Raw genomic sequence first — 21,860 nt, forward strand, 5'->3', positions numbered from 1 at the left:
GCATTTTTCTTTGAGTAATAAGAAGGCTTTTCAGAATAGTTCAACAGAAAAAACAAGACCCAGGTTTTAGTCTTTGTCAAGGAAATCAAAGTCCAAGAGAGCTAGACAGGAAATTGAGTTTGACTTTCAAAACAAGAGATCTAGGTTCACTTTTACAATGGACCAATCATTTCTAGAGCCCAGCAGTTTACATGATTCAATACAAAATCATGACTTAAAATAGAATTGCAAAACACTGACCCATTGTTTAATCAGGCTATAAGTGATATATTATATATTATATAAATGATCAAATAAGCATCTCATACTTTCCAATTCCCCATTCCCAATTTTTTTTTTCATTCATCAATATTTAAGAATAAAAATTACTTTCTCTGTCATCAATTTCCCCCAAATATGTTTTGATATCTGACGGGCATTTATTTGAGTTCTTGTGAGAATTTCGCCCCCGACATGCTCCGCGGCTCTCACTTTGTTTTTGTTTGAGCACCTGCCCCCCAAAAATGTCTGTACACGTGCCTGCCCATGGGCCCCCTGTGAAGTTCTGAACCTGACATTTTTTATCTAACTGATTCAGACTCGGCTCTAGGTTTTATTTTGAAGGTTCTTCTCGGCTGTTACATCTCACTCCCTGCAGCTTGACGCGGAGGATGTGTGAGTGTGTGCGGGCGTAGGGGGGGTGGGGGGCGGAGCTTGTCCGTGGCGCTGCGCGGAGAAAAGGCCGAAGCAGCTGCGGACCGTCGCCCCTCACTCGTCTCCAGCTCGACTCCCAGCAGTCTCATCCCCCGATGGCAACGACGGCGGCCGAGCCGCGGGAACCGGCGGACGTCGCCGCCCTGTCCACGCTCCCCGACTGCCGCGGCCACCGCAGCAACGGCAACGGCAACAACAACAACAATAACAACAACAACAAAGACAGCGAGGCGACAGAGAGCCCCGCGGGCGAGACCGAACCCGGGACCGCGTCGCAGAGCATCGGCAACGGCTCGGTCATCAACCCCACCGGGGGGAGCAACGGGAAGTGGGTCCGGCTGAACGTCGGCGGCACCGTGTTCCTCACGACGCGGCAGACCCTCCTCAAGGAGCAGACCTCGTTCCTGTACCGGCTGTGCCAGCAGCAGGACCTGCACTCAGACACGGTGAGTCCGATTCCTGGTCCCTGCACCATCCCGAGAAACAACGAGCGGTAGTTCACGATCAGTGGGAGTCTGGGATGCTCTGACTGGATTGTAAACTTTTTTATATTTTCTCCTTCAGTCTAACCCAAAGTTCACCAGCACCTGCTGGTCCTCTGATTAAAAGGCATTTCTATAATTTAATTTCTTCAACATGGCTGGTGCTGGTCTTACTGAAGGTCATGTGAATCTGGACTGATCTGTTCATATTGCACCACAGTAACATCTCTGTATCATGACAGCAGTGGCTCTCTGGTGCGTCCCTGTGGTCAACGACCCGGACTCTGGTGTGTTCTCCGTGTGTTGTGACGCTGTCATACATGTAGTGTCACCTACATGTGTGGGATCCCTGTGAACTATCTCTCCATCCTGTCTCTCTCTCGGGTTTGAAAGCTGGATTTGCCTGAAACTGGTTGGATGCTTTGGCTGTGATATGTGTGCAGGTCCTGACATGAGGTGAAGCTCATCTCGGTCTGAATCTTGAAACCACAGTGGATTTGGTGTGTTTATCCTCTGCGGGATCACAGAAAACTATAGCACTGTGTAACCTGTTAACTGCAGCAGTCCAAAACCACTGCCCAGTATGAGGATACTTTCAGCCCCAGGGCAGCCATGTCGAGTTGTATACTGACCAGCTGATTGTATTGTATGTTCAGTGTGAGTCTCTCTCTCTCTCTCTCTCTCTCTCTCTCTCTCTCTCTCTCTCTCTCTCGCGCGCGCGCGCTCTGTGCGTCTCAGCATCATTTGTGTGGTGTGAATTCAGCTCGAGTCAGATGGATGAACACGTGCCTCCTCCTCTGCAGGGAACTGCACAGTCAGTAGCTGCTGTACAGCTGGCATATAGAGAGAGAGCGAGAGAGAGACAGTATAATGTGTCTCCCAGTCACATGCCGACTGAACACACTGTAAATGGATGGCAGGACTCATAAATGATGCAGAGATTCTATTGTGCTGCTTGCGTGCGGCAGAGAGAAAAGGGGGGGGGGGTCCTCCTTGCAGCTGGGACTCTGCTGTAAGTGGAAGTTTAGTTGCTGTTGAGTGAAAACCTCTCAGCTACATGTCAGGACGGGATCATACGGATTACAAGTTTGATCATAAATACTGTATGTAGGCAAGTTCACATGGTGGGTGCCTTAAACTCCGAGTGCACATGGAAACTCCTGAGATATTTAAATTTGAGCCAGACCGATTTATCGGAGCCTCTCACGATATCACGATCTGTTCGTTTATGTGCTGAAAAACTCCTCGGCTCTTTTAAAGATTGTGTCACTATATAGTTTGTCTATAACCAAGTTGTTTTACGATGATCAATATAATTTTAAGCTGCAACCACTATTTAATCCATTGAAAAAGTTAACCCAAATAATTATTATCAATTCAATTTCCCTCTGAAGCAAAATTGGTAGAAAGAAATCAGTTGTTCTGCTTTTCAGCTGTGAATGATTTCTGAATGTGTTCTTCTTTCTTCTCAACTAAATAGCTTTAGGTATTTTACTTTTTCTTGGACTAAATAAGATGTTTCATGATGTCACCAGGGCTTTCTCACCGTTAGCTGTCATATTATTGACCGGATCAACATCGAAGTGACTCGTCAGTTACAGACCTTAACGGATATAATTACCAAACATCACAACAATGTATATATTTTTCATGTAAACAATGTACCAGACAAAACACATATTTACAAAAATCATTATTGCCGTACAAATCTCCTACTTATCGATATGCAGCATTACATATGCTCGTCTAATACACCCTGATAGCAGAAGGTCTGGCATCGGGGTGTTCATCTTCTAGGGATTCCAACAGTGTCACCAGTGTCACATGACCATGGCTTCCAGAAAAGAAACCTCAGCTGATGTGATGTGACAAAAACCCCAAATAACCTCCAAAATCAGAGTTTGGAGTTTTTTTTTTGCTCGACCACAGCGATGACTGTTCCCCTGCCGCACCGCCCCGGCTCCTGTGGAAAGAAAACTCCCATGTGACCTTCAGCCGCGACCTGAGAGTAGCTCCCTCTGTGATGCCTGAAGACACACAGTCACACGCTGAATCTCTCACACACGTACTCAAACACACACCTACATCTCGTCCCTTCTGCTGCTCCTTCCTCGCGGCTCTTTCCATCGTTGTCATCGCCCTCGGCAGAAGACTCACTCCTTTTCCCATCTGCACCTTTAATTTATTCTCTTTATCACAAACTCTCGAATCTCTGATATTTTTGTCAGGCACCTCAAACAGTTGGCAGAATCCATATTCATACATTAACAGATGGCACGATATATAGAGAAACTTTCAAAATGATTCAGGTTATAAAAATGAATCCTTGAGGTGTGTATCATCTGAGGCTGAGCTCGCCTCTGTTTTCCGTGCAGTTATGTAATTAAACTCCCTCACCGCTGACACAAGAAAAAATTCCTTTGTGGTTTTTTTTTACAGGGATTGAGATTTTCACAGTCGAGTATTAAACACTGATTGCTGAAAGATTAAGGATTTTACAGAGCAACATTATTAATGGCGCTGAGGTCGTCAGATTTATGTAAATCGCCTGAAGGCAAAAATGTAGTTTAATCAACGTGGTGCTGATCACCACGTCAGAAGAATGATTCCAGGAGAAAAGTGATTTTTTTTCTTTTTATTCAGCGCTTTGCCGTCAGAAGCCTCATGATGAATGCAAAGCTTTTTTCTTTGAATCAATGACACCCACTGAGTGAAACAGCTGGGAGTGCACATGAGCATGAATGACACGACAGATTGGGTTCGCAGCTAACCAGGAAAAGGAATCTGTCATCCGTGAATGTAAAATTCTTCAAAAGGCAACACAGACGTAACATCCTCTCACTTCCAAGTAACAGTCTTGTAAACGCATTCAAATTAGTGTTTCAGAACGACCGATACAGGAGGCTTAAGGTCAACCATGTCATTTCATCAGCTGACTATAGACACATCAAATAGTGCTACAAGAGCAGATCAGTGTTTCATCACAGATTCCACCTCCACTAAACTCGTAGAAAACTAGAAAACCCCTCAGTAGAGCGCTGACTGCCACCAAGGCCCAACAGTTCCCTTAACTTTCCTAGATACGCCTGTTTTTAAAAGAAATAAGATCCATGAATTATTCTCTGGGAAATAAATGAAAAAGTCAAAAATCTTGCAATGTTGAAAAAAACATAGCCTGGATCTGTGCCCTGATCAGGATCTGCACCAAAATCGAATGGGCTCTGTCCTGACCCATAGCACATCCCTTCACCAAGTTCCATGCTAATCCACCCAGTAGTTTTTGTATCATGCTGCTAACTAACTGCAAATGCAGAGGAACACATAACCTCCTTCGCAGAGGAAACAATAAACACTTTTATGAAAGAAAAATTTGACACATTCATATGGACACCAATATTCCAATATAACCTGATTAAGACAACAATCTGAATACCCAGTTCCATGTTACACAGCATAATCTGATTACCTTAATCTGAATAAAGTCATATTTAGAATTCCAACATTTGTATTCTGACCTTAGACGCATTATGTAAACATGTATACAAGTTAGCTGGTTCTACAAATTAGTCAAATTTTTTAGGTGAGTGGAACCATAGTTTTGCTATATGTTTTAATGGAAAGTCTTTGGACGTTTTTGGATCAGCTCAAACATTGCAATGGCAATATTATCAAAACTGTTGCGTTAGAACCTTGGAGTTTGACTTAGTGGACCACTTAGTCATAATCCGACTATGCTCTGTATCATGTTAACATGAATATGAGTGGAATATTCTAGACCAGACCTGCTAAAAAAGTCATTAGGAAACACTCCCCATTGAAATATGGCAATGTTCCTTATTGATATCAGGAACAATAAAATGAACACCCACGCAAAATCCTGCCCTTAAATTTGACCTGGAAAAAGACGTGACTTCAAAAGGTTTTCCATTATGTTAGAACACTGTGTTAGCCAGCAGACACCAGGTTGAACGCATCCATCACAGTCTTCCTGTTGAGGACACTGGGATCTGAAGCTGGATATGGGAGTTCAACCTGTGTGCTATCTTCCTTCACTCAGGAGAGAAGCTGAGTTTATCCACGTTGGAGTCCCCCCCTCTGATCTGCTGGGGTTAGCGTGTCTCTGCTCAGGGGTTCTGGGCTATTTTACACACACACACACACACGCACGCACGCACACGCACACACACACACACACACACACACACACACACACACACACACACACACACACACACACAACACACAACACAGACTGTCTGGCTGTGTATGACTGTTTAATGAGATTACTTGCACCCCGGCTGCCCTGCCCCCTCACTGAACCAAACCCAGGGCTGTAGCTAACATTCGGCTTTGATACTTAGATGATGTTAGCCGAACAGGATTAGCAGGGCGGTTGATTGTGGCCGACAACCACATGATCGTATCATCACAGATTTGTGAATATTGGATTAATATGAAACATCAAAAGAATTGTACAGGCAGCTTTTGAATGTTCTAGAGTTCTGGTCACGTGAACGATTTTTGTTTATTTTCTTTTTGCTTTAAAACTCAGTCTGAATTCCACCAACATGTCTGGACTTCTGAGTGCTATGTCGAATATGAGGCGTTGGCAGGGACTGGGAGTATTGAAAAGATGCGCTGAGTTGTGTGGACTTGCCTCTTTGTCGCCATCAGGCAGCTTTGAATTACTTTTTGGGCCAAATAATTGTTTTAGGTATTTAATTGGAATCTGGGGATGACATAATCCTTTCTCAGTAAAAAGAAAATGTTGACATTTATAATCCCTTAACCATTTTGCAGTTCTTAATTAATCAGGACAGAGGAAGTTACAGTGAGTCGTAAAGATCAACTTTACTTGTGTATAAATTTGGTTGCCAAGAGATTGTGCCTATTTAAATAAACATTGGAGAATTTCCCTCTGGACAAAGATATGTAAATTGGGTTTTTGCAGCTCGGCATGTTACAGGAAGCATATCGAGTAATTTCGCAAACCAAAACCCCCTGTCCCCTCTCTTATCTTCCCTCCCCACCCTCCTGGATCCTCTGGGTTTAAATAAAGAGTTACATAATCAAATAATCAAAGATACACACATACACACACTCAATAAAACACTTTGAGCCAATCAATTTTGGTTTCACATTGCATTTCAGGGGGAGCACTAATTACTTTGTTAAAAGCATAGAGTATGTGCGTCCTGTCGTCATAACTCACAAGGGCTGCGTCTACCTAAACTTGACCCTGACTGGTTTGTAGATGGCCATGTGTGTGACAGCAGCGTGTTGTCAGTTAAGTGGGTGGTAGCTTTTCCGCTTCAATGGAGAAAATGAATGAGCTGGTTAATTTCATTGTAACTGTAATATCATTATGGTATTACTACCAGCATCACCCACTCCAGGCTCACTACTTAACATGAGGTCAACACTGACCCTAACCCTAACAAACCAAAACATAGTTTAGTTTGATCAGGACCAAGATCACCTCTTTAGGTCGGACTAAATCATGGTCAGTTGGTCCAGACCATGGTCTGTTGGCACCTTTTCACACCTAAACTGAAAAATCTGAAATGGACCAAACAAGGTTGTGTGAAAGCGTCCTTACAACCTCTCAAATCTATTTCAAAGGCACTGTCCAAGCACCACACTTTATAAAGAGGCCCCTGTGTAGTTCTTTTAAATCCACTGAGCTGTTCCCTCCACCCACCGAGCAGCAGAGACACATATCACCCAATGTGTTTCTCAGTGCAGCGCCACAGGATGCCTCCTACATCACAAAATGTCACCGACACTGACAAGTCGTTGGTTCACCCGACCATCTGTGCTGCATGGAATGATAAATGAGGCTGGTCCCTAATTAGAAATCACACTCTTGTCCAGAGTTTTCTCCCAGCTCCCGCCCCCTTTTAGCGGAGAATTACATATATGTGTACGTGTGTAAATAATCGCTGCATCTACATCACAATGCATGCATGTGTAATAGTCACACAACACGGATATAATGTTATAAATCATTGTTTATAGAAGTTATTTTGATTAAATATTGGAAAATTATTCTTGCAGAGCTATTTTGGCTTTTGTTGACGTCAGTCATATTGTCTGTTTGAGGAAAGTGTCTTTCCCTAATGTAAAATTTGTAGTATCAAGTTCAAGGACAATCAGATGCTCTCATTGACAAATCATTGACAAAGGAAATGAAATTGCATTTTCCAAGGTTGACTGGGCATCATTTTACAGTAAGCAAAATCCAAGCCCAGATTGATTGATGAATATTGATTTGATGAGATTAATGAGTAGTTGCCATGTTGACTCAAGCAGAATATTGAACAACTGCCCTAGTTCCTCTTGAATCTGTCCGTCATGTGGTAAATCATTCCCAAATTAAGCTGCAGAAGTTCAAAGTTGCACAGTAATGGAACTGGTCTAATCAAGCTACGTTAAAAAAAGTGCACAAAATAATACGGACTAAACACTTTTGCAATTGTTATGTTTTTCTCTGTCGGCTCTAATGTTGACACTATTAATGAAGGCTTTGTTTGGTTATTGGTGATGGTTATTAGCTATTGACTGGTGGTTGTACTTCCTTTACCACTGCAGGGAAATGTTCCGTAAACCATTAACTCACCAACTAGTTTTTCCTGTCCTCTTGGTAAATTAAAAGTGTATCTAAGAAGCCACTAAGGATACACACTGAATAGAAAAGATCTCTTAAACTCCAAAATCTCTTTACTGGTTCAGTGGTGATTAATGTTGTAATCTCACATTAAGGCTTCCAGGGATGGAATATTGAACTGCAAGCAGAATAAATGTTCAGTGAACTTTCACAACCATAGGCTGGCTATAAAAATAGACGACGCTTCTCCACTCTCTCCCGAAAATGAAGCGTATGGGTTTTTCTTGTCATTATAAGGTCTCAGCAGGAGTGTGTTTCCCCCCAGTTTTATAACATAAAATAACTTATTAAAACCCAACTTTCTATAAAATTAGCACTCAATCATACATTGTTGCAATAAGAACTACATAGGATCATGTTGATTTTGCTTCAATTTTGGAGAGTAATATCGTCCATCTTTATAAATAGTCTATGGGTACAACAAGCGCTGAATGGAATTTGCTTTGGTAAATATAAATACATCTGAGGGGTACTTTCCCAAGACAAAGAGGTTAGATGATGACATCAGAAAGCCTGCACAACAAGCTGGTTTTGTTCTCTAGCATGTATGCTGGTTATGATTATGTTGTTGTTGGTCAGAGAAGCCAAAAAGACAAGCACAAGAGCAGAGGGTGACCGGAAGAAGTTTGCAACCAAGAATGTTGCAGACACTGCTGCTGGGGATTAAGCTCATCAAATGGATTATTTTAAAGTCAATGTTCTACAGCTGCTAATGGGCCTGTCACAATGAATAACTACTGTGTGTGTGTGTGTGTGTGTGTGTGTGTGTGTGTGTGTGTGTGTGTGTGTGTGTGTGTGTGTGTGTGTGTGTGTGTGTGTGTGTGTGTGTGTGTGTGTGTGTGTGTGTGTGTGTGTGTGTGTGTGTGTGTGTAAGAGAGAGATACCTCTCTGACACACTGGGGAAGCTTTCTCCCAGTATTGTCATGCCCACACTGTCAAGTCACGTCGCTGAGGCATCTGTCTCCTCCTCTGCAGCTCTGTGTGAGTGTGTGTCTGTCTGTGTGTGAGTGTGTGTGTGTGGGTGCGTGCGCATCTATGCTCTATGCTACAGTCACAGCTCTTCCACATTTAAATCATAGTGATTTTAAAATGCTGACATACAAACACACACTGTACTTTGTCTATCCAAGCTGCTTATGGCCCCTCACATCCCGTCTCTCCATCCTCCTCATCCAGAGCTGTACAAGTGTGTCTGCCCTCCATTTCTAACACTAGGTTATTTGCTGCTGGCCTTCAGGTCCCTTTATCTTTGGGCTTGTTTGTCCTTCCTCCTCTACTCTATTTCTCAAAGTGCCTCACGATCTGAACCGGTTCACCCTGGGTTTTAGGTGTCTTCAGCTCAAGTCTCCCATTGGGAACACCTTGTCTGAAGCTCACATTGGCTGGACTTGAAGTGTTACAGACAAAGGGATTCCTGGCAGCAACTTGTGTCAGTAGGAAATAATTGGCGCTTAACTTGGTCACTTAAGAATCATGCACCCTTTTTTCAAACTTTCATTACCCGGTGTCTTACATACCTCTTTTACACCAAAATTAGCAGGTATACAATTTTTTTTGCGATTGACTCATTTCCCATTGCCTGTAGAGCAGTTTGCCTTTCTGTATTTTTTTTGCCCGTTGTGTTTGACCTCACAAACGCACTGAAAACTCAGACATCCTGCCAATCAGAGCCGGAGCCGATAAAACACGACAAAAACTACATGCACTAAAGTCTAGACAGCTCTACTGAACCATGTGTTGATGAGATATCATGAGTAGATACAGCCAATGTTCATTTTTCATTTAATTTCCAACAATTCCTCCTTTTTCGCCATCTATATCCATAATCTCATAAAAGCCTGCATGGTTTTGTTTAGATTTATCCAGCAGCTGTTCTTTTGTGAATCCAGCTCTAAAAGCAGACTCTGCTTCAAGCAATCATCACGAGGATGAACAGAATGTGTGTGTGTGTGTGTGTGTGTGTGTGTGTGTGTGTGTGTGTGTGTCGATGTGTGTGGGTGTGTCAGTGTGTGTGTACAGTATGTTGGAGGGGTAATGGTCATGACATAACAGCCAAGCAGGCTTGGCAGAAGCTCCCTTGAGGTGGGAGAGAAGCACACCCACCACTGAATAACCAAAGTTGTCAACAAATGTCTATATTTTGACTACCACCAGTCTGTACGCCTGTTTAAATTGAAATGTACTATTTCATTATGAAGATGACATTTTCTGACCCCAACAAAACCTCCACTCTACGGGGGACTTTTATTTTGAAGACAAACAGTGGATCTTACTTACATCCGGCGTGGGCAGCCAATTCTGCATTCTTTAGACCAAAATAGCCAACCAGGATGTTTTCTTTCTGGAGCCAGTGACGTTTCATGTCTAAAAATAGTCAATATATTACAAAAGGGGTTCATTGCTTGAGGAATAAAAGAAGAGAAGAAAGGTAGTCGCCTTCATATTTCAGAAATACCTGTTAACATACACGAATAATGCAAAACTAAAAAGTTATTAATAACATACATGACTAGAATAATACTGCATTTAATATCACCATGGTTCCGGCCAATAAAACTCTTTAAAAGTAAAAACCCAATAATAAAGAGGGTTAGTGCAGTAATTACATGCTCTAAATGATTTGATTATACGGTAACGGTCAATGTTGTCTTCTCTCTGTCTCTCTGATTTCTCCTCTGTAACAGGATGAGTCGGGGGCCTATGTGATTGACAGAGACCCCACCTACTTCGGTCCCATCCTCAACTACTTGCGGCACGGCAAACTGGTCTACAACAAGGAGCTGGCTGAAGAAGGTCTCACTGATTTAACTTCACTCTGAAAGTACTCTGTGGCTGCAAATGCCAAGAGATGATGGTTTAGGTTTCAAATGTTTCTAGTTTAGTTAATCTGAACATATACATTATATATATAAAGATTAGTTTAGATGTTAGGGAAGGCCTAACAGAGCGTTGGAAACGTCGGAGCTAAACTCTGCACGCAGCAGCTGACTTGTGTGTTTCTTCTGTCACAAGGTGTCCTGGAGGAGGCTGAGTTTTACAACATCACACCCCTGATCAAATTGATCAAGGAGAGGATCCTGGAGAGAGACTCCAAAGCCACGCAGGTATGTGGAGAGCAAGTCCAAGTGTTTTCATAATGGAGGAGTTTGCTGCTTCACTCTGCACTGTCTGCTCTGACTAGGATATTCTTGTTTAAATGAAAGTAAACAAATATAGTGCATCATGTTCGCATTACTGTTAAGATGTACAGTTTAACACAACTGTATTAATATTCTTCAACCTTATTAGATGTCATCTTACAATTCTGAACATTACGGCTCCTGCTAAGTGGAGCCAAAGAATGTTGATCGCTCCCTGGTGGCCGGCTGCACGATAGCTCATGAATCTCCTCTTTTGTGGATGAGACATGAGTCAAACTAATAAGTAAAAGTTCTCAAAGTAGTAATTTTAGGTACTTCTCATCACACTGATGTTTGCTCAATTGTAATTTTTTATGGTAAGTTTGGTTTTGATTAATTATTTGATGCCACAAAAATGGAGTAAAATGCCACGCCACTATTGTCTAAATGTGCAGGATGGCACACTGTCCAACTTTATTAACACTACATTCGATGGTCTTCGCCTGGATAAGCAAACATAATTCACACAAACACTGTCATCTTTGAGACACTCATTGTCATAATGGATTCCCCAGCCCCTAACCCTAACCTGAACCTACACCTAATTCTAACCCTAACTCTAAAAGCATGTCTCATCTCTCAAAACCGCCATTCGAATCAGTGAGGACCAGCAAAAGTGTACAAGCACACGCACAAACACACACACGCATGCACGTACGTGCACAGTGTAAGTGCAATGCCCTTTGGTCACTCTTCTTTGTCAGTGATTTCTCTCTTCCCTGCTTCTCTGAAGAGCCTGGCTGTACATCAGGGTTCACTCTCCTTTTATTTTATTTTATCAGGACGGTTGCACTCAGTCCCACGTCTTTCTACACATCTACTGTTCTACTGTACTTTACTTGACTTGCTCTCATTAGGCCTGGAGCCAAAGCTTGTGCAAAGGTTCATCCCCTCCGTGTTTTGACGCATGTTGTCATGTAACATATACTGTATTTGCTTGATATGGTGTGTTGGCGCCTCCTGGATGAGTTGACCTGAATTGTATTAACCCCTCAGCCAAATGTAGTAAAGTGATATAAGAAATTTGTTATTTTTTGGTCCTTTTTTGAATCAACACCCCTGGTATGCATCCTCATCTTGGATCCTCTCTCATTCCCCAGCAGGTGCCCCCCAAGCACGTCTATCGGGTGTTGCAGTGTCAGGAGGAGGAGCTGACCCAGATGGTCTCCACGATGTCGGACGGCTGGAAGTTTGAGCAGGTCAGCGTGCGCACCTGCAGAAAGCCCCGCACCGGACTGCTCTGGACTGTGGGTTGGACTCACGCTGCTGCTGACCCTTTAATCTTGATCCCCTTGGCCCCGACCTGAGCACCGCTATTTGCACTTCTAAATGAGTTCAGGGCCTCTAGGCTTAAGAAGATTTATTATTTAAATCTCGATTTATTGACCTTAAGTAGCACTTTCATTTAGGAAGTCCACATTAATTACACATGGTCTCAGTGAGTCTTAAAGGTTCTTAGACTCCGAAAGATGCTGGACTGCAAATGGCTTTTTACCCAGCCAGATAGTGTCCATCACCTGCAATGGTATAATCCTGTTTAAAAATAGTAGCAGCAAGTGATTTAGAAATCTATAATGACAGTAACCACCCACTTTTATAAAAACAGCAAATTTACCATTAATTTCCTTCATTCAGAAAATCCTTATAACGAGATTAAGTGTGGAAACAGGCCAACCAGCTATGAGCCACAGTTGTAAAGATCTTAACAGACATGTTTAGGTCGGCGTAATTGTCTTTTAAGGTGATGGCACTGTGAGAGATTTTCATTCATTAGCAGCCTCTTGGGCAGTGATAATTAACCTGTTCACACTCTAGCCAAAGAATCACATTCAGACAACCCAGCCCCACCCCTTCACCCTCTGTCTTACCCGCTGCTTTAGCACCCTGCTCCACTGCATGCTGCACAGCTTTGATGCGCACACAATTTCCTGCAGTGGCCGACCCACACTCGTTTCGCTGTTCTCTCAAGTAAGACATGCTTCTTGTGGAGCCCACTGGAGTGTGTTACCGCAGGCTGTCCGCTGTTTGCCCCCACCCCGACCATGCATGAGCACAAAAACCTTAGTATGGGATCTCTCTCTCTCTCTCTCTCTCTCTCTCTCTCTCTCTCTCTCTCTCTCTCTCTCTCTGTCTTCTGTTTTCTCTGCTGTAATCGCTTAATTCTCCCCGAGACTCACTCTGTCCCCGTCTCTCTGTCCCCCCTCTCCTCTGCATATCTTTCTCTATCGGTGTCTCGCTCCTTTTCTAGATGGTGAACATCGGCTCGTCGTACAGCTACGGAACAGAAGACCAAGCCGAGTTCCTGTGTGTCGTGTCCAAGGAGCTTCACACGCCTGGGTCTGGACTGGGGACAGAGCAGAGCCACAAAACGAAGGTAGAGCTCCTGTTCTTCACGAGCGCGGCTGCGCACACACACACACACACACACACACACACACACACACACACACATTTATGTTCTCAGTCTTGCTACAGGAACAAGCTGTGTGTCCATGGATGTGAGTGTGCTTTGATCCCACACTCTCCACTGAAAGCTCCAAATGTCACCCCCTCCAAATGTCATTCACGAACACAATCACTCCATCATTCACACAACTCTTTCCTGCTATTATCGACCTCTCACTTTGTCCTCCCCTCTGTCTCTCACACTATCAATCAATATTCTCACTTTTGTATGGATATATAGATATATATCAGCTTCTCACTGTCCACTCACTGACACTCATTAGCGTGTTCATTTTTTTGTCGTTTTTTTGTCTTGTTCCTTTTTTTTGTGTGTTCTCCCCTCCGTCCTTCATGCGGAATGAAGCCGGCGGAGCTGCAGGAGGAGGAAGCAGCGAAGGATGAGGAGGAGGAGGAGGAGGGAGGGAGAGAAACCACACCAAATGAGTGGCTTAGAGAATGAGGGAGTCATGTTGCTTTGTTCCAAAGAGAGGTGGGATTGGGTGAGGAACTGTCCGATAGATGTGCTAGTCAGTAGACCTGGTAGATTTTAGTGTGTGTGTGTGTGATGTGTACATAGATCCGGGGTGTTTCATGGCACAGTACTGAGTATGACCTCTAAGCTGTCCCTCTGTTGCCAAAAGATTTTCTGCAGCTCACATTTGCTTTGTGACTCATGGGAAATGTTATTTTCCAAATACAGAAAAATAAACACTATCCCATGTTTCTTAAAACGTATGCAGTGCTAGTTCTAAACCTGCCTGTTTGGATTGGGCGGTTTTCTTAGCCTGTGGTGATGCTTTCTCTCTTAAACTGTAACAGTGACCTGTGGTGGTAACTGAGCCGCAGCAAGTAAAGACAGACTGCAGGACTCAATCCACAGAACCAGAACCACTGCTGCTGCACAAATAGCCTTTCGCTGAAGCTCGACTCAGAACGCAGAACCACGAACTAAAGAATCAGTTGTCATTGTCATTCTTGTGTACGTGCCATTGTTGTTATCGACTTAAGTAGATGATGGTCATCTGTTTATTAAATTAATTTATATATATATATGTCCACATTGCACCAATTTCGACACTGCACCTCCTCAGGCCCTCAACGATACACATGCTATGTGCAAAGCCAATAAGATGAAGAGTTTTCAAGAAATTGATTTCCAAATACAGTCAGACAGGGTTTTCTGGAATTAGTAGATCCATAATGGAATTTATATACCATGGAATTTGACTGGCCAATGCAAGACTAGAAATGTTCTATGAGGAGATTCATGGAAGGGCTTCAGGGGTTTCTATTAACAGAGTTATTGAACGACCTCTTCATCTTTATCAGCATCAACATGGAAGATTGTTTTTATTATTGACTACCTGAATTATATTCCAGTCACACAAGCCACTGCAGGGAAACTACAAACACTGAGCTGCAGTGCACTGCCTACACAGGCAGAGGTGTAGGCTTGAATTCTCATGATATTTTTACTCTATAAAGCCTCCTGACAGTATTTTATAGTTAATGTCGAGAGGTTTTCAAATGAAGTTATCATATGGAGCATAAGAATTGTGAATCAACGGCCCTACTGATGACATAAATTAATGCTGCTTTAAGCAAAAAACCCTGCTGGTCTGATGCTGTCGACAAATAATTAATGTAGTTTATCAGTGTTTCTGCAGGGTTTTCAAAAGTATAAAAACGTTGAATAATCTGAATTTAAAGCCTTAAAAAGTCCTAAATGCGTCTGATTTACTTTTATAGTCCCTGGTGGTCCTTCACATCTGCTGGTGGTTGACAAGTTATCATTAAATTAGAGCAGAAGCACCTCAAACGTACAAGGGATATTCACCGCCTTGTTATAACATAAAACGTTTGTTTAACACTACAAACACAGTAATCAGAATTTATAGTAGTACACTTGGCCTTGGCTGCAGGAAAGACTATGGATGTGGTCTGCCTATGGTTTGTGAGATAACGTGGCGTTTTGAGGGTTATTCTCTTCTCAGCTCTACTTTGACTTTTCTTCAATTGGGGAAGTTCAAGTAATTCTCGGACTTCCTTCATATCTGCTGATTTATCATAATCTTTAATTTCATTCAATGTGGTCCGAAAAAGCCTTAAATTGAACTTTAAAAACTGCACAACCCACAAAAAAACAAACACAAGCAGCTTCTCTGCAATCGTCCTTTCTGTTAAAGCAGACGTGTCCCTCGGCTGATCAAAGTTTTACCGAGATAAAATCTCCGAATCAATAGTTGGCTCGCATCACGAATCTTTGCTATTTGAACAGTAAATTAAAAACCTCCCTCTTCTGTGCGGTCATAAAGACCAGCAGCAGCTTGTATATTGAACGTTTGTATTCGTGCACATGCTCAGTCTGGTCCAACAGTCCCTGGCACATCTTTAGAGATATTGATTGAGCGCTGCGTCTCTATGGCCTCTCATTACCGGTGCTGTGACATGAAATATCCCCGACCTTTTGGTGCCGCAGTAGTGTTAGATGTCCCTGTCTGTGTACATGCTGTATATACAGTCCAAGTGGAAAGTCACATACACACACAAACACAACACACAAAAGACACACACTTAGACTGAATAGGACATATCAAATCAAGGGAATGTCAAAGGGCCACACACACACACACACACACACACACACACTTTAACACAAGCAATAAGGGGCCACATCATGGCTGTGAATGTTTGTGTTTATGTTCCCAGCCATTGCAGCCATACACATCAGTCCAATCATATTCCGTCACCATTTCCATCCCTATTATCACCATCACAGCCAGAGTTAGATGATATAATGTGTTTCTTTTTTGTTTTAGATTGAGAATCTGCACTTCCTAATGTCTCTCTCTCTTCTGTCATTTCACAGCTTTTCCAGATCCACGGGTCACGGATGTAAAATATCTCGAGAACTTTACTTATTTTCCTCGGAGGCTCATTACAACTTTCTGTACATTATGTCGTGTGTTGTGTGTCGCGTCAACGGGCCGTCATCAAAAACTGAGTTGTAGCGTTTTTATCAGTTGGCTGACAGAATTACAGATTACCAAAAAAAAATTTAGTGAGATTTTATTGTTAAAAAAATAAATCATGTGTGCAGATGTTATATTGCTAAGTAGTGGAGCTTAGTAAATTATAACCAAAGATCCAGATGAAAGCAGACTGAACCATGGTGCTTAACTAAGATCACCTTGATCCTGATTGGGTTTGCAGCGAGGAGCGGTTGCCGCATCACCGCGATCCAGCCGACATTGGAGGTTGCAAATAGATCAGAATGCATCCGTTTTGTTTTCAGACATGGACTCCAGAGGACGTCTGCAGAACTGGGTGCGCACGCACTCCGGAGTTCGCCTTTCACAAATGAACAATACAGCAGGAGATTCTCTACCCACAAAAAAAATAAATGTCCAGAGCGTTAGCTGAGGGGTCACTTTTAAATTCCGCTCCGGACATCACGTTTTTGTTTACATCACATCGACAACAACGTTGGCCCTTATCCCTGCTGTCTTCTCGTTTGATTGCACGAGGCACGAGATCTTGACAGAGTGCACTGCATACAAAGCTTGTCTCTCTACCTCTTTGAGTCTTAAGCCCATTTTCCTGCAGTAGACACGGGTTTGAATAAGCTCCGGCTCCAATTGGCAGTGATTGAAACATGACACCCGGGTGAACACGTTAATTTGACAAGACAGCGAGGTGAGAGAGCGCCTCGGTTTCCCAAAGTAAATGTTGGTCTAAAAGAAGTATTACTGAGAGGTGGCCTCCGTATGCAAGTCAGCACACCTTCAGTTTGCTTTCAGGTTTAGTTTTGTGCTGTGAGCATTGGTTAACACTAATTTGATCCTGCTGTAAATACTGTTAGCTTAGTTTATGTGGGTTTGATTGGCAGAGAGAGTCCAACAGGGCACGGATACGGAGCACACACACACCGCTCTACATTTCACCCGTACCAGCTTCCTGACACATACCTGCATCACCACGTGCACGGTGCACGCTCAACAGCAGTGTTGTCTCAGTCTACCGCCCTGGCCGTGATCCACAGCCAGCTTTCAGCCCCAGCAGACAGAGAGCTGTTGGCGTGCGTCAGGAAAGGCTCGAACAGAGAGAGGAGTAGAGGGTGCGTCAGGGGAGTCAAGTGTCCTCTGTCTGTGGTTGTTAGGATAAAGAGCAGCACTTAAATCCCACTATCAGCTCAGTGCAGGTGTGTGGTTTAAAATAGATGGTCGGATAACTCGTGACTTAAACGATCTCTGCTGGCAAACTGTAGGAACTGCACTACATTGAGTCCCCTGCACGTAGCTCCTGACAGCTCTAATGACTTCAAATACACCAAGTGCAAGAGAATTCATTTGAGGATGTCGCTCTGCAAATTCTCCTCCCATGAGGATTTGACAGCAATCTGGAAGTGTAGCTGTTGGATGTCAGAAAGTCTGACTTTAAAAATCTGTTTTATCAGTAGATATTACTGTGTAAATACTAGGGTTGTCAAAAAAACAAATCTACATTTTAATCTAATTATAGAAAAATAATACATCAAAAAGATTACTTAAATCAGACTCACTCTGTGATGCTGTTGTGATGTCATCTTCCTGTGTCTGGTCCGTCGGTGCTCTTGCTCTCGACTGGTGACAAACTATCGATTCCCCCCCCCCCCCAGTAGAAAAGATCATTAAATTCCTTCCAGTCACAAATGTCTGACGAGGACAGTTCAGACGAGGACTCAATTGATGGTCTCATGTTGGAAAAAACAAAGCACAGAAAAAAGGCCAAAGCAGTTCACGTAGATGAGATTTTTGCAAAGAAAGACCAAATTAAACACAAAGCACAACAACAGCACATAACCTTACGTTTACATTTTGTATATTTATTATTCCATACACTGCTTAACTCAGCAAATACTGACATGTGCGATTATTTTAGATTAATTAAGTACAAAGCATATCAATTAATCAGATGTTTTTTCTTGACAGCCCTAGTAAATACACTATTTAACCAAATCATTGTAGAACCAATGCTACCATGGAAATGGGGCAGGATGTCCATGCAGTTATCTGGTTAGCCAAGTAGACGTTCTAAAAGTTAGCTATACTTGCCAAATCAGCTAAACTCCCCAACAGCTGTCTAGATACGATGGTCAACAGCTTTCCAAACATCCTGTCATGTATGATAATGAATGACTAGAATAAGACAGCACCCTCAACCTCATCTACTGATTTACAGTTTCATTTGTTGACAAGGGCAACACCAGGATGCTTTTATGCCATCAAATAGCAGCTGGTTCACAGGTTTGGGATGGTGAGAACGTTTCCTCTTTCCTTCCCAGTCCTAAACCTGAACCTCTGTTCTTGCTCTATGGTGAGTGGATACGTTCTCCTGTTAGAAGTGTGGAACTGACCGATAGTCACAGCTTAAATTGTCAGAATCAGTCCCAGCGAGTTCAAGAGTAATACTGAAGAGAAGTCATTGAAAACCCAAAAAATATTTTAGACTTTTAAATTTGGTACATGTCCCATCCACTAATATCGAGGCAGCATTGTTTACCTATAATGCAGCCAGCCATCAGCTGACCATCGAGACATTGGCTTCACTTTGGGAGCTGTCATGGCGTCCATCTTTACCCCGGCAGCTGTGGCTAAGGGGTAGAGTGGTCGTCCTCCAACCTGAAGGCCGGCGGTTCGATCTCCAGTCTGACCCATCTGCATGCCGAAGTGTCCTTGGGCAAGATGCTGAACCCCGAATGGCCCCCCCATAGAATAACAAAGTGCTGCGAATAGATGCACTGTATGAATGTGTGTCTGAATGGGTGAATCTAAAACTGTACTGTAAAGCGCTTTGAGTGGTCATCAAGACTAGACAAGCGCTATATAAATACAAAACCATTTACCATTACACTGAAACAAATTCATTACGTGGGGCTGCAGAGGGCGCTGTGGCTCAGTTAAAGTTACATAGTGCTGCTTGAATTTCCTTTTTCGCGAACGTTATCCCGACGTGGTTTGCTCCTTGGCCCCCACTCCTTGAGGTTGGTCACCACCAGAGAGATATTTTCTACGACCACATAGAGCGTTTACCGGCTGCACCTCGTGTCGCCCCCCCTTTGCTGTATAGTTCCTGTGTAATACCGACTGACCCACGACATGCAGGAAACACACAAATACACCCGGGGCGATAAGCAGTTAGAGTGTGAGACAATCGAAAATTTTGATCGTAGTTGTAACTTTTTTTAGTAACATTTTGATAATTGAATCTGAAAAAAAACATGCGCAAATACAATAATATGTGTGTGTGATAAGGTAAAGTGTCTTGTCTGTTTATAGCATAGAAACAGATGTATGGACCTTTAGGATCCTTGCAATACCTTATTAGTTGGATTAGGTGAATACAGTAAATGTAAGAATAGTGAAGATTCAGTTACTCATCATGCTTACGATAATCACAACAAAGCGGTAGAAGGAGGGAGACGACTGAAAGAGACAGAGCTTTGTTCCTTGTTTTCAGCTTTTTTCCAACTTGGATCATTCGGTGCCTTGAGGTCAAACAGATAAACTGGGCGTGTCTAAAGACTGTTGTGTCACATTCAACGTAGGCATCACCACATGCAATTTTTAAATCGGCTGTTTTAATATTTCAGTCAAAAAACTAGTCTTTTGACCACCTCCCTAAGAGTCTATTCCAGGTTTGTTCCTTGTTTGAATTTGTACATTTCATTCAGCACATGACAATTGTATTTTTTCAGGAGTTGTTCAAGCAGAGATAAAGGTGATACACTAACTGAACATGCACTGGGATGTTTTATGTTTTTATTTCCTGTCAGTATTCAAGAAGCGTGTTCTTTCAGTTTGAGAGCAGGACCTATTGATTTCACGTTCAGATTTTGTAATGCTGTCACTCAAAACCCTTCGCTTGCACTCAAAACTGATTTCCTGAACTCCAGCTTTCTTTTGTGCAACAAGTCCAATTTCCCCAACCCATAGAATGCCAAGTGTAGTGATGACAAATCAATGTGGGTGTGTTAACTTTACTATAACACTCCCGCACTCCACTGCCTTGTTACCTCAGCTTCCTGTGGTAAGGGTTAAACCTTTGGGTGTGCGTGAAGCAAACACAACACCTTCATGGGGAAGAAGTCCAGCAGATTTTTAGGGTATGGGAACACTGTGGCTTGCACTTATTAAACAAAATAAATGCAGCCCTGTCTCTTTCCATCGATTCAGATATCAATTTTGTAGTTAATTAAAAAAAGTCAACAATAGAGGCGAGATACTTGAGTGTACAGCTCCTGCCAGACTCCTGCTCCATGAAGGTGAAACACACAAAAGCAGCATGAGCGCTTGTATAATCTGTTCAAGCGACAATCACACGATTTGAAAAGAAGCACACGCAGGGGCTATCTGACTGCACGTGCAGGGTTTTGAGTTAAAGCGTTATAAAATATGAAATCACTAAATCCTGCTCCCACACGGAAACGACCAGCTCTTAAATAAAGACAGGGGACAAAAACCCGATGTTTGAGGTAACGCTGTTTGAAGCAGCTCGTGTAGACGGTTTTAGCTGTTTTGTATAAAACGTCATGCCTTTTTTGTACATTTTGTGTTGTCTTATTTATTCTTGAGGTTTTTTTAATGCTACAAAGTGAAAATAACTTGGGCTTGAATTTTTTTTAGTGGGGTTGGGGGTTGATGTCATCTGCGGGTGGGTTATTTTCTTATGTTTCACTGACCTGATCTTCAATAGTTACAAAAGAAAAGTCTATCAGATTTTTGCTGAATTTGTTAGATTTTAGTTCACATAAATGCTGTTGAACAGATGCCAACCCAAAAATAGTTTAGAGTTTTCCTTTCAAAGTACAAATGTATTAGCATTAGGTCAGTTTTATAAACCTAGTACGGTTTACTGGATTCACGCTGAATTGATCCACATGGACACTATTCTTTGGAGGGCTTCTGATGTACTATAGTGTGTTTTCACATGGTATTTGATGTGTAAAAGTCTAAACAACAGTGCTCTTTTATTACTCTTTCCAAAAAAAACAAACATCTTTATCTGATGCTGGAGTTCTTTTTCTGATGTTCACCTGATGTCATATTTGAATGCAAAAAAACAATGCGACATGAATTAAAGGCCTCGGATAAAACTGCTTCAACAAACACTGTGTGAACAAAACACATCTTCATCAATGTGACTATTTCATTTTTTTTCTCCCTTTTTTTACTTATTGTATATGAATGTCGCTGTTCTACAAAAATAAAAACTTTGTTCTTTGGTTTGAAATAACCATTTGAAAATCATGTTTTTTTTGGGGGGGGGGCAGACATCACCACCATCCAGCATTAGCTCACAAGTTATTGTACACGAGTATCTAGTACTTACCATAGAATAACAAAGCTCCAGTAG

At 42.5% G+C, this 21,860-nt stretch overlaps 1 protein-coding gene across 5 annotated transcripts; it reads left to right on the plus strand.

Moving 5' to 3' along the window:
- Positions 1–788: 788 nt before the first annotated feature.
- kctd17 (potassium channel tetramerization domain containing 17) lies at positions 789–21,740 on the plus strand. Of its 5 annotated transcripts, none has more exons than XM_053413287.1 (7): positions 789–1,139; positions 10,527–10,635; positions 10,855–10,946; positions 12,122–12,268; positions 13,270–13,395; positions 13,831–13,966; positions 16,336–21,740. In XM_053413287.1, the coding sequence occupies exons 1-6, from the start codon at positions 789–791 to the stop codon at positions 13,924–13,926; spliced, it is 921 nt and encodes a 306-aa protein (XP_053269262.1). In that variant the 3' UTR covers positions 13,927–13,966; positions 16,336–21,740. The 5 variants fall into 5 exon arrangements, with proteins under 5 accessions (XP_053269262.1, XP_053269263.1, XP_053269265.1 ...); XM_053413288.1 differs by having other exon boundaries at positions 13,831–13,956; XM_053413290.1 differs by having other exon boundaries at positions 12,122–12,220.
- Positions 21,741–21,860: the final 120 nt, after the last annotated feature.

Source organism: Pleuronectes platessa, chromosome 21 (assembly GCF_947347685.1).
Source record: "Pleuronectes platessa chromosome 21, fPlePla1.1, whole genome shotgun sequence".
NCBI lineage: Eukaryota > Metazoa > Chordata > Actinopteri > Pleuronectiformes > Pleuronectidae > Pleuronectes > Pleuronectes platessa.